The sequence below is a fragment of the Euprymna scolopes genome, chromosome 6 (genome assembly GCF_053919585.1).
Source record: "Euprymna scolopes isolate OS-2025 chromosome 6, ASM5391958v1, whole genome shotgun sequence".
NCBI classification, from domain to species: domain Eukaryota; kingdom Metazoa; phylum Mollusca; class Cephalopoda; order Sepiida; family Sepiolidae; genus Euprymna; species Euprymna scolopes.
In genome coordinates this window covers 117,280,513-117,294,585 of record NC_136487.1, presented here as the reverse complement: position 1 = coordinate 117,294,585, position 14,073 = coordinate 117,280,513, and the positions used below count along the sequence as shown (strand labels likewise).

Below are 14,073 nucleotides of genomic sequence, written 5' to 3'. Positions count from 1 at the left end.
TATTTTTTTTATTTAACTGGGTTTGCACAAATTACTTTTTCCCTTCAATTGAAATAATCCAATCTGAGCTCAATGGGTGACCCAGTGAGTCATATTTCTTTTTAGTGACATACAAATTGGAAAAATGAAATGATCCTTAAAAAAAAAAAAATATTTTAAATGAAATTGAGAATACTTATTTGTTCATAAGTTTTATAAAACAAAGCGATTCATTTAGAAAAGATGGGCTTCTTTAAGACCAGTATATACCGATAAAAGTTGGCCAATTTTCAAAGAGAATTCTTTTTCTAAATTAATTCTAAACTGAAAAGTAAATGGTTTTTAATCTTAAAAAAAAACAAAATAACCTGCAAATCTATCAGGTTGAAGTTGCAAATAGAACTCGAACTGTAATAAAACTGAAACAGATTAACCAGAAAAAAAAAAAAAAATTCAAAAGATTTTAACGTCAAATGAATTGAATAAATTATAATCAGTAAAATTTATTTGGTGCAAATCCAGAATTCAACCTAATTACAAAAATAAAAATACAGAAAAATCTTTATGATGTATGTATCCGTCATGGAATGAAAAAGTCAAATTCCAAAAATCACATAAATTGATCCAATAGATTTTTCTTTATATAGAAAATCATTTTTTATGATTTATAGTGATTTTAATAGTAAACTGTAGCCATTACAAGGTTGATTTTTATTACGGTAGTTTGAATCGAGTTGTTCTTTTTATTTATTAAACATAGCAAATCAAAACAACATCTTGCTTCCTCATAAAATTTGATTTCCTTAGTTAAAAAAAACTACTTGGTTAATTTACATGGTTTTTGGAATATGACAATTTACATGGTTTTTGGAATATGACAATTTACATGGTTTTTGGAATATGACAGTGATGGCTATACATTATAAAGCTTTTTCTGTATTTTTGTTCTTTTATTAGCCTGGACCTGCATCAATTATTTTTTTAGAAAAAAAAAAAAAATTTTAATTTAAATAGAAGCATGAAACATCATTGACATTTCCAGTAATATTTTTGTTCTGGTCCAGAATTCCCCTATATTCAAAAAACAAAATAAAGAAAAAATCCGTATGATGAAATAAAAATATATTCCATAAAATAAATTAATCAAGTAGTTTTTTTTTTTTTTTTTTTTTTTTTTAAGAAAAATCAAATTTTATGCGTATCTACCTTTTAAAAAAAAAAAAGGTCAAAAGCCAAGGGACATAACTCAATAATTCATATTTACTAGATTTATATTGTAATGTCTACAAATTTGCTTAAAAAATGATTTTCTTTATAAAAATAAAATTAATTGGTCAATTTATGTGATGTTTTTGGAATATATTTTCGCTTCACCACAGATATGAATATCATACAGATTTTTCTCTATTTTGTTTTTTTAATACAAGGGGAATACTGAAAAAAGCACCCATATATTCTTTTTTTAAATATCCTTATTTATAAATGCAAAAGAAATATAAAACTAAAAAAGAAACAAAAACAAAAAGATAAATATTTTTCTGATTCAAATTTCTTTTTTTCTTTTTTTTAAATTCATTTGAAGAACCAGTCTTGATGATTGACCAAAATGGAATTAATAATGTCCTTGTCCATCTGTGTTTCTTCGGATTCATCTTCTCCAAGAATGCTGCGGAAGCATTCGCTGAAATCAGACACTCGGTATTGTTCCTCGGCATAAAACGGCCGGTCAATGACGTGTTTCAATAATCTCAGGTTCTCGGTTCTTTCCTGCACATGAGAAAATGTAAAAAAAAAAAAAATAAATAAATAAATAAATAAAAAAAATAAATTTTAAAATTAATATATAAAAACAAATTCAACAGGTAAAAAAAAAAAAATAACAAATAGAAATTCGAATATACAACCAAATATTTGGTAAAACAGCACTTCAGTAGTACCACTAAATCAAATGTTTTTCAAAGACAATTCTTTTTCTAGATACTTATCCTCCACTTTATAATAAATAGCAATGTGTGCATGTGTAAATTTATATATCTATAATATAAATCTCACCTGTCTGTTTAAATGTATGTATGTATGCCTAAAACTTTCGACAGATTTTCACAAGATTGTTATCATTTTGAAGATCAGCCCTTTGGACAACAAATATCGAAAAATTTGCTAAAAATATTAATTCCTTCACCCTCAACTGGGCACTTTTCTACAAAGAGGGATCAATTTTTTTTGCCGATATTTTCTAAAGTCATTGCCTCTTTTTGATTGTCAAGCCTTAATTTAAACTTACGTCACTTCCAGTTTGGCGATGGGCGTAACAGCAAAGACGACACTTTTTTTTTTCTTCTTCGCGATACGGGTTTGAGCTTACTTGCCTACTACCCCACTTTTTTATTTTTTGTTGCCCAACACACAAATCCAAAAACCCGGGCAACACCAGGCACCCAGGCTAGTATAATATAAAATAAAAATCTTGATATTGAAAATTTATTCAAATTTTTTAAAGAACCTTTAGAAACCTGTAAGGTAAGTATAAAAAATTTTATTCTTTATATATATATATATATATATATATATATATATATATATATATATATTATATATAAAAACAGCATAGTTACATTCCAAGATTCCAACATTTATTTTTCATGCAAAACAACTCTAGCATGTTAAAATTTCAGGTCATTTTTTACAGATCTGTTTCGTTATGCAGAAACAGATGGTTATTATTGTGTCAATACTGTCTCTTTTCATGCATACACTCTTCAGAAAAATAAGAAATTCTTTGCTTAAATAGAACAAAATATATGACATTATGCTGCAAGAAGAAAAAAAAGTTCATAGGAGACTCAACATCATGTGTTTGTTCCGGCAACCATCTTCGTTCATATTCGCATGAAAAATATTTGAATCTAGGAATGTATACTGTTATTCTTTTATATATGCCTGACTGTCACAGCTGGTGAATTTCAAAAATGCAATCTGAAAGTGAGGACATTTAGAAGAACAATATGCAATTAAATTCTGTTTTAAACTTGGAAAAAATGCCACAGAAACATATAGGAAACAACACTAAACCTATGCAGATTTAACTGGCTTCCTTCAAAGGAGGAAGTTCCATGGAAGTATGAAATTCACAAGCGATCCCCAGTTGCATGTATATCCCTGTTAGGGGAGCTGACGACGTCATGTTTTTGCAACTCTTGCAATACAGCGCCTGGAATTCCCAAATTGGTCACCCATTTGGTACTGGCAAGACTCCACATAGCTTAACTTCGGTGATCTGACGAGAACGAGTGTGTCAACATGATTATGCCATACAGAAACGTATGGAATGCTTCAGACTGCTTTTGGACCATCTTGCATGAATCAAGCATCAGTTTTTGAATGGCATAAAAGATTCAAGGAAAACAGGGAGTCTGTGAGGGATGATGAGAGGTGTGGGAGAAATAAGTCGGAACACTAGAGATGATTGGTCAAATAAAGAATTTCATGGATAACGATTGTCGTGTGTCTAGAGAGACAATAAGTGCACAGTTTGTCTCTAAGCTCAAGGAAAACCTTAGAGGCTGTCGTTATGAGACAATTGAGGCGATAAAAGAGGCTGTGGTGAAAATCATTGACACGCTCACATAAGAGGATTTCCATGGGGTCTTCCAGAATTGTTGGAACGGTACAACAAGTGCAGTGCAGCCAGAGGAGATTACTTCGAAGGTAACTAGAATTTCATGTGCAAAAAAGTCTGGAAACTTATTGGAGGCACCTCACCACTTTATGTGGTGTAAAAATCCAACGCTAAAAAAGGAGTCACTGGATTGGGATAAAATTTATGATTGCTGTCTCAGGATTTCTTCTTCACTGACCGAGCACAAAAAAGATGAAATGTCACGTTATGCAAAACTTAAAAGTTATTGGAATGGTCCAATAAGCGTATTGCAGCCAGAGGAGATTACTTCGAAGGTAAAAAACAAAGTACAAAAAAGATGAAACGTCACTTTATGCAAAACTTAAAAAGAGCAAATTAACGGCACAGTAATTTTCCACTCCTTCCATAACCGAGGCATCCGCAATTAATGTTTTGTAATGGCATGACAACATCAATTTGAAGAAAGGGTCCCTTATTGAGATGTATTCCCTTTTCTTCTGCCAGCAGTAGAGGGGGCATCCTGAGCTACATATATTTAGGGACCATTGCCCGTCAGTTTACCATCCATGTTAAGTCATTCTCTATCCGTGCAATTCACTGTCACTTATTGTTTTTCACTTCCTTCTTTTTGAGTCATGTGATCTCATTTATTCCTAGCTAACAGGTTGAGGTAAGATTTGAGTACATTCCGCTAACCCAGATATCTTGTGTGTATGTAAACGCCACCCAGGGAACCCAAATCATCAGATAACAACTCCCACCACATCCAAAAATTTAAAGTAAAATAAAAAAGAAAATGTTTTTCATATCTGCTTACCTTATCTCCGTGTGGTTTATCTGTAATGTTACGTAACACAATGTCCAGCATCACTTTAACATCGTTTGTATAATACATATTGCTTGTCTCATCGTGCCTAAACATGTCTTTCAGGAATTGAATAACTGAATTGTTATGGACATTCAGCAAGCCCTGATCAATTATCAAATCCACTGGGAAAAAAAAAAAAAAAAAAAAAAAAAATGAAAACAAGATTCACCATAATTGTTAAATATCCAGGCTGCGTGTACCAAGAAATTATTTTGACAAGAATAGGTGCACCTGCCGATGATATGCAAGAAACAAAATAAAGTAATTATTGGATGTACCAAAAGATCATTTGAATAAAAAATAATGAACTTGACATCAGGCACTTGCATGGGAAGAAACAACAAACATGATCAATTGTCAAAAAAAAAAAAGAAAAAAAAAAAGAAAAGAAAAAAGAAAAAAGAAAAAAAAAAGAAAAAGAAAAAAAAAAGAAAAAAAAAAAAGATAAGTTAGATGTTGGATGTTTCAAAGGTCATTTTTGACAAAAAGTATACACAGTCGAACCAAAATCACGATCAATTGTCAAAAAAAAAAAATAAATAAAATAAATAAATAAATAAGAAAAAAGTTAAATGTTGGATGTTTAAAAGGTCAGTCGAACCAAAATCAGGTCAATTCATTGAAATGATCATTGTAGAGTAAAATTCCCTTAAGGTATGAATACAGTGATAATGAGGGCAGTTGAGGTGGTCACAAATGGTTATGTAATAATGATCTGAAATGGAAATCGGAGTTTGTTGATAATTTGGATCTAACCCATCAAATTCTTGTACATGGATATCTCACATAACAACCAACCATCCATCCATCACTCACTCATTGAGAGTAAAGATATTTCCATGTATCAACATGTTGTCATTCTTTTAAGCAGAGAACAAATACAAAATAAGTATTTATTAAACCTCTTTGGGGGTCATGTCGTTTTTTTAAATCAATAATGTCATTTCAATTTTCTTCTTTATATAAATATATACACACAAGCCTACAAAATATATAACAGGAACATACAAATCAAATTCTTTTAAATATTGTTAAATATAAATTCTGGCGTGTTGGATGTAATACTAGGCCAAAAGAAATAAAGCCAAACTATAATCGATACAGATTGTAAAATAAGTATTTGATTGTTTAATGCAGAAACAGCAGACAAAAATAAATTAAAAAAATAGATGCAAGTAAATGAAAGAAAATAAAAAAAAAATTGTTGCTTGTCAAGAATTACATCATAAAAAAAAAAAAAAAAAATTATAAAATCTGTATGATGTATGTACCCGGGACAAAAAAAAAAAATCACATAAATTAAGTGATTTTAATTTTAACTAAAATAATAAAACTTTTTCTTTTAATCAAATTTTATTAGTAGCTACAACCATTATCAACAATTTTCCCCACTATCTGTGCCTAAATCTAAACGTGAATTCCACAAACAAATCTTCTTCCGTTGCCAAGATCGTTAGAAAAAATATTTAAATCATTCTATTGCTTCAGTAAATATCTCACTTTTGATGCAATCCTCCACCTGAATAAAAGCCAAGTACATCCTAGAATGGAATATTGCTGTCACATCTGGACAGGGGCTGCGTGGAGTTACCCTTGACAGAGTCCAAAACAGGCTTTGAGACTTAATGGGTGATGCCTTTTTCTCTTCTCTGCAACCTCTTTCCCACTGAAGAGACATTGCTAGCTTGTCTCTGCTTTATCGATATTTTCATGGCAAATATTCATCTGAGCGCCAATCTATGGTTCCCCCTTGCCAAATTTTCACAAAAAACACTCGTCTAGCTACAACCAGTATCAACAATTTCCCCCACTCTTTATCTGTGCCTAAATCTAAACCTAGATTCCACAAACTAAGATTCTTTCCTAGAACTGCCTGTCGGTGGAACTGTTCCGCTGGCCTGCTTTTCTAGATGACTACAATATGATCATCTCTAAGTCCAATGTAAACAAGTTCTTACTGAGTCGTCCCCTTAAATAATCAAATTATACTAAATTCCCACCACTAACGGTTACTATGCTGTTATTTCAATGACTACCGTACACTGATTAATCCATCATTCTCTAATGGCTTTCGGGTCTTGATAAATGGTAACTCTTTTGTAGAAATAATAAAAGCTAGGAAGGAGATAACTCAACACTAATTAAAACTTGCAAGAGCAGCCTTATAATGCATATGATTTCTCATTAATTGCTTGAAATAATTTAAAAATGATGTTCTTTATAGAAATAAAACTATTTGATTAATTTACGTGATTTTTGGAATTTTTTTCATTCAATTACTGGTATGCACATTGTAATTATTTTTCTATGTTCTTGTTTTTTTAATGTAGGAAGAATTCTGGACAACTACCAAAAATATTTTTTAAATGAAAAGAAAAAAATTAAAAAGAGAATGAAGAAAGGAAATAAAAAAAAATTTAAAAAAAAATTAAAAAGTGCGAGAAAAAAAAAAGAAAATTAAAATTTGTTTTCAAAAACTTATTAATCTCTATAACACGTTTTTCATAAAACTTAATGGAAGCCAAAATAAACGCATCTATTTTCCTTCGGCTGTTTGCATTAGTTAACTTAATGGTTCTTGCTCAGAATTTCCCCAAAAACAAAAATAAAGAAAAATCTGTATAATGTACGTGCTCATGACAAAACAAAAATATCAAATTACAAAAATCATTAATTGACCAACTAGTTTTATTTTTATAAAGAAAATCATTTTTAAGCAATTAATGAGAATTTGTAGAAATTACAACATAAATATTGCAAGTTTAAATGATTAAGTCATCACGCTTTGTCTTTTAGATTTTTTTTTTCAAAATAGCAAACAAGACAGTTGCTCTTCTGTTACAATAAAATTTGATTTTCTTATTTGAACATAAAACTACTTGATCAATTCATTATTTTTGGAATATGATATTTTCATTTAATCACAGATAAACATCATACGGATTTTTCTTTATTTAATATAGAGGGAACTAAGATCCAACATTACCTGGGATTTAATGAGGATCAACAAATGTTTCACAATCTCATATTTCTATTGTCATTGAAATCGCCAATTTTTCAATCAATCGATTAATTGGGATCCACCACATTACACTGGGAGGAAGTTTCATATGCCTCCTCGCAATCACAGTTAACAATACACTGTAGTTTACATTGCACTGTAGAGAACCTACTGTTAATTTTATAAAATTATTTTTATATATAATGGCTTGAAGTTAAAAATGCAAATGTCAAGTATCATAGTTCAACTGTGCTCTTAACAGAAACATTCCTTTTGAACGCACTTCTGTCATATCAAAGAATCTAGTGGTCATTTTATGTTGGGCCTTTCAGCTTGTGTGGTAATAAAACTTCTGAAATGCACTTGTTATGTTAAGCTGTGCAAGGTATTAACTAAGGTTAAAAATCGACTATTCCTTCTTTCAGATTTTTTTGATTATTGATACTTATCAAAGACATTCCAATACAAAACCTATCTACGGACACTGCCAAGCACATAAAGTAAATTTGTGTGAAATTTAAAAAAAAATCTGGTTAACCGTTTAGGAGTCTATAGGGAATGAACTCACACACACAAAGTTCCTTTTATAAAAGAGATTCTGAATAAAAAGCAATTGTAATAGTCAACAGATTAATAGCTCATACAGTTGGGAGATGAATGTGTGGGTAAGGTAAGTTTTTGTTTAGTGGTACACGAATGTGCGGGAGCTTGCCCTTTTAGTGTTAGAACGATAACCTTCATCCCTCTCACCATTCACCAAGTGAGCAAGAAAATGACCAGTTCTTTTATCTAGAATTGCAAACCAATCACACTTACCTCCCCTGTTGAAGAACAGCAGTACTTTCTCGAGTAGCACCTCAGGATAATTGATATCTTTGTGAGTCAACGCTTGCATCAACACATTATTTTCTACATGGTACCTGTGATGCAAGTTGTATGCCAGTATTAAAGTCATCAAATCTACTGACACAGCTTCTGCGTGCATCGTCCCACCAGGATTTTCAATGAAGTTCAACAGCTTCACTAATAACGGGATATCTATGTTATCTTGAAGGAAAAACAAAAACAGAATAAACAAAAACACAGATAAGAAAAAAGAAAAAATTAAAAAGTTGAACATTTGATAATTTACAATTCATTAATAAACAACTTAAACAGTGAAGAGAAATAAGGATTCTGATTTAGAATTCGACAACGAAAAAAAGAAAAAGAAAAAATACATAAGACTCTTTATGATGTGCATACTGGTCACAAAAAAAAAAAAGAAAAAAAAAGATACCTTCCAAAAGTCAGGTAAATAAATCAAATAGTTTAAAAAAAAAAAAAAAAAAAAAAAAAAAAACTAAGCGAATCAAAATTTATCATTTTTAGCAATTAAAAAGTTTTAATTATTTTGATTACAAACAAAATCTCAATAGTCGAATTCAGTTGTGGCCCTTGAATTTTAATAAATTCTAAAAAAACTACTTGATCTATTAACATGATTTTTGAAATATGACATGTTTGTTCTGTGATGAGTATGTACTAGTGTTGTGCCGATGAATCGGAATCGGGAATCGGTAATTTTCGGGGAATCGGAATCGGCATCGGAATCGGAAAAATTTGTGTATAATTTCCGATTCCAAAATCGATTCTTTGAATATTTTTCAAAAGTTAATTTTCAATTGCTTGTACCGATTATAAATATTTATTTCTTTTAAACTATTAGTAAAACTAAACTCTATAGATCTACGTACTCGTTATAGAATGAAGTTCTCATAACAAAATCACGTAATTTCATTAAATAGTTTTTGTTTTACGCTCCCTTGACTAATTATCGCAGTTTTTTTAGGAAGATTCTGAATTTCTCAAATCGTTTTTACGGCATAAAATAAAAACTATTTGATGAAATTACGTGATTTTTTTATGAGAACTTCATTCCATAACGAGTACGTAGAATATATATATTTTTTTTATTTTTCGTTTTTTAACATAGTGTAAACTGCACAAGCACCCTTTTTTAATACGTGAAGACAGTTTAGAGCTTCATCCTAGATCTAAAAATAATTTGGTTTTTAGTGGGTTTACAAATATCGTCCAAAAGTAGAATTTCAATGAGGGGGGACTTTTAAATGTAAATATAATTTCTTTTTCAATCTGAAAAATTTCTAAATGTTTTCTCTTTATCTATTTTATCCAGACTTTGATAAATTCATTGTGAGATATTCATGTATATTTTTAGCTTTTCCGAAACCCGAGAAAAATGCGACGGTGTCAGACAATGTGGCTCCAGGAAAATAAAATAAAACTCTATTCGTTTGAAATCTTTTCATATTAAACTCCTTGAGAAATTTGGCAAGTGGGTGTGAAAAAGTATTGTTGTCGAAACCAACGGCATCGAAGGTGTTAATTACCCCATAATACTTTCAACTCAACTTTTGAGTGAGATTGGCGGGCTTCAGCGAGGCCTCCGTGATATCTCACGGAGGCCTCGGCTTCAGACGGCATTGGCGCCGTCGTAGCAATCCTTAAGTATAAACATAAACAATACCGGCAGAATCAAAGAAAATCACACTGGAAGCATATTTCAAATTAAATCAAAGGCCAAGCCTTTTCACAATTTTGCCCATTCCTTGTTGGTCCCCCCGATTTATCGGAGAGGGACTATAGTTTTCAGTGGCGTTCGTCCTTTCGTCTGTCCGTTCGTCCGGATGATTCCCGGATAACCGTCCATTACTTTTTTCTGAAATTTTGCCACAAGTTGTACTCCAATACGTAGATGTGCACAACATCGGGTTTTTTTTTAAGAAAACTCTCGTTGCTCCCCCAGGGGCTGAAAAGGGGTCAAAAATGCCCAAAATGGCAAAAATGACACTTTTGGCCCCATAACTTTTTTCCCGTCCATTAGATTTTACTGAAACTTGTCCAAAATGTGAAGGCAATTGTTGCAAATGTAAATTCAGTATCGCTGACCCTGGCAAAACTCTGGTTTGCGCCCCCCGGGAACTTTTAGGGCTAAAAACCACCCCTTTTTTAGGCTCTTTTTTTCATATTTGTCTAAAATGTGATTATGTATCTCTATTTAGTGTTTTTTTATGGTGCTGAACTCAAATTTACATGTCTTAAGGCCTGAAACATAGCCGTTTGTCCATTTTTACAAGTAATCAGCTCCCCCATGGGGGCAAAAGAGGTAAAAAAATACCTCAAAATGACTCTAAATAGACAAAATTGACATATTTTTCAGAATAACTTTTCATCCATTCATTAGATTTTTCTGAAACTTGGCAAAACCATGGGCATACCTGATATACACCTGATGGAAGTATCACTGACCCTGTGAAAAATCAGAGTCACAAGCCCTGGAGGTTTTAGGGCTAATAATGGGTGTGGAGCAAAAGTTGAACTTAGTCATTTTTCTGAAAACTTGAAAAATTTTTTTTCACTCAAAATTGTTTTTTTATCAGTTATGTATCACTTTTTTATCACTTTATTCAATCCCCCCTCCTCACATAGAGGGGGACCATGCATGCACGGCTTATTATATTTGTCAATACCGATTGCCGAGTGAGGGAGCAGCAAACATACCGACAAAACCCAACACTTTTATATTCTACTTTTCATTTAATTAGCAATAATGTTTGATATTATTTTTCTGGGCAAAATATTTCTTTAATTTTAGACAATTCTTTCGCTACTTTGAAAATAAACTGCATTCTTCTAAAGGTTACCTAGCGAATTTTCGCAAAGTTTCAATTTTTGTTTTGTTTATTTTACGCATATAAAATAAGTTTAGATCTTCTTTAGTTTTACTAATAGTTTAAAAGAAAGAAATATTTATAATCGGTACAAACAATTGAAAATGAACTTTTTAAAAATATTAAAAGAATCGATTTGGGAATCGGAAATTAGGCACAAATTTTTCCGATTCCAATACCGATTCCGATACCCCCAAAATTACCGATTTATCCGATTCCCGATTCTGATTAATCGACACAACACTAAAATAAATGAAAGATAAACAAATACCACGTTATATTCTACTTTGTATTTAATTAGTAATAATGCTTGATATTATTTTTCTTGATAAAATATTTCTTTAATTTAAAACAATTTTTTCGATACTTTGAAAATAAACTGCAAATTTACTTCTAGAATATTCTCGAAATTTCATTAGGGACCTCCATCTTTCACCACAGATTTATCATTCAACTTAAAAAAAAAAAAAAACAGTTTTCTTTGATGTGCAATAAAAAAACTTATAGGAGTCGGAGTACACGAGGGAAGTCGTATTACATACTATCACTTAGGAAAAAAGTGTAGTATCTGTGCTGTGTGTGTGCATCTGTGATGCTACATTTCATCTATTTTCTCCCTGTTCAATGAAGGAGAAATCCTACTAAACTCAGGCAATTGTAATTTTTTGTTCTTATCAAAAGTGCCCCTTTTGGGGGAGCTGGATATTCTCCAGATTAAAAAAAACGACCTTCCTAAATTTCTAAATTTAATATAAAATGATCCCCCCCCCCGTTTCCCAGCCATTCGAATCGTTTTAAAGCAGTTACCTAATTTTTTTACCATTGACTCACAACCCAATCGGCAAAATCATAAAAGCACAAATAATCGCTTTTTTTTTTTTTGTATTATCACGGACTGAAGGTTAGTAGTAGGAAGGGTCCGTGTCTTTTATAAAATGGAGAATCAAATTTTTCTTTTCGCAACAAAAAGTTATAATTGCGATGGGCGAAAAATGAAAACGGAATAAAAACACCGATAATTTCACGAGAATACATTATTTACATCTACGTACCGTTTTACACGTAACTATTTAAAAATGAAATAAAAAGATTGCCTATAAACACTCATGATTATAATATATATATATATATAACGATTAGGAATTTAAAATAGACGGTCAGTTTCACAAATAAATATAACGTAACATGAGCTGTAGTGTGTTACCAATTTTAAATTATGTGCGCTTATTGGGGATAGGGTGTCTACTTTTTAAGCGATTACACATGGTTTTACAACGTTGCAAACCGAACTTAATTTAGTGGGAAACACTTTAGTTAATATCCATAAAGAATTAGGATGGCCAGAAATGATGATCATTTTACGTTAAATTTATATTCGAAACTGATCTTACACTCTAAATTCTAAATGATCGCTTTTCTTTCCGCCAATTAAAAAAATGTTCTAACACGTAATCTATAAAAGTAATATTTCATTTTGGAATAGGGATTTAGCTGCGAGAGAAAGCACAGAAAGCTCACGCAATCTCACGTTAAAAATGGTTTTCATAATAGTAATATTATTATTTAGAAATTCGTTCGTAACAATGAGATGTGGCTTTGCTAAGTGGCGTTGTTAAATATATTGTTCTTACATCGTTTTCTTATTTTGCCTACCAATCTTCGAATATTTTCCACTATTCATGTAAGTAGCATGTTATACAGTAAATACGAACTGGTACAATATAGCTTTGTTTTAAAATCAAAATAAATGTTTTTTTGTGTTACAATTTTTAATCAATTACAAGGCAAACATTTGAGATAAAATATACGCGGACATTAACCAGGGGTTTATGTAATAATTTGAAAATTTACGAAAAAACAAACAAAAAAAATCTCTAAATATGTATAAATTTTACAAGAATCGGAATCGGGAATCGGATCGGAATCGGAAATTTTGAACGGAATCGGAATCGGGAAAAATTTTGGCATCGTCCCATCACTAGTATGTACATCATAAAGTTTTGTCTGTATTTTTCGGGGAATTCTGGACATGAACCAACTTCTCAACTTCAAAAGCTTTTGCTATCCAAATACACTTTCTTCTCATTTGAGTTCTCATCCTTCTCCATTGTTTTTCACTTCCTTTGCACAAACTATTTATCATCTCTCAACCTAGAAGTAATTCCACTGAACTTTTGATGCACCCAACACTTACAAATAAATGCAAGCAATATGCATGCACACTATTTGCTGATCTACCAAATGCACGGGACTCTCAACTTGCACAGAAACTCTCAACTTACCTGTAACCCTACTTCATTTTATTTTTTTAGCTTATATAAATCATATCAGAACATAAAGGACATCTTGTGGGCAAACGTTTCTGATTTTTAGGCATAAATCACTTTTTCCCCACAAACATGATTGACAATCAGTAAGTGCCTAACACAATCACGTTAAATATTTGATTAAAGTAAGAATATTTATTTTTTTTAATTTCTATGATTACTAACAGATGGACACCCAAACCGTGGTAGAAGAAGAATGACCTACATTGACAACCTGCTACAGGACACAGGATTGGAAAGTGTTTGGGACCTGCAAACTGTCATGTGAGATAGAGAGAACTGGAGAAGTTGTAAAGATTCGGTGGTGAAGCGTGCTGAAAGACGACAGATGAGGGGAGATTCTATGATTATAGTCAAGATTGTCTGCTCTTTTTGATCCGGTTTCTGCTCTGTAGAGGGAACAACAATAACAAATAAGATTGTCTTCTCTGATTAATGATTATCTTTCTCTCAGATAAATTGAAAGCCCACTCCTTTCCACATGTTAAGAATGGCTTTCTTGTCTGCCAGTGTTATGAGTTTGT

At 31.4% G+C, this 14,073-nt stretch overlaps 1 protein-coding gene across 2 annotated transcripts in view; it reads right to left on the bottom strand.

The window, feature by feature from the left end:
• Nucleotides 1-1,512: 1,512 nt before the first annotated feature.
• Nucleotides 1,513-14,073, bottom strand: part of LOC145277906 (NCK-interacting protein with SH3 domain-like) — a 421,186-nt gene continuing 408,625 nt past the window's right edge. For both annotated transcript variants that reach the window (XM_080129957.1, XM_080129959.1), the window contains exons 9-11: nucleotides 8,305-8,535; nucleotides 4,437-4,609; nucleotides 1,513-1,746 (exon numbers count right to left, since the gene is read on the bottom strand). In XM_080129957.1, the coding sequence (XP_079986083.1) occupies nucleotides 1,552-1,746; nucleotides 4,437-4,609; nucleotides 8,305-8,535 (599 nt within the window). In that variant the 3' untranslated portion in view covers nucleotides 1,513-1,551. The remainder of the gene's footprint in view (nucleotides 1,747-4,436; nucleotides 4,610-8,304; nucleotides 8,536-14,073) is intronic.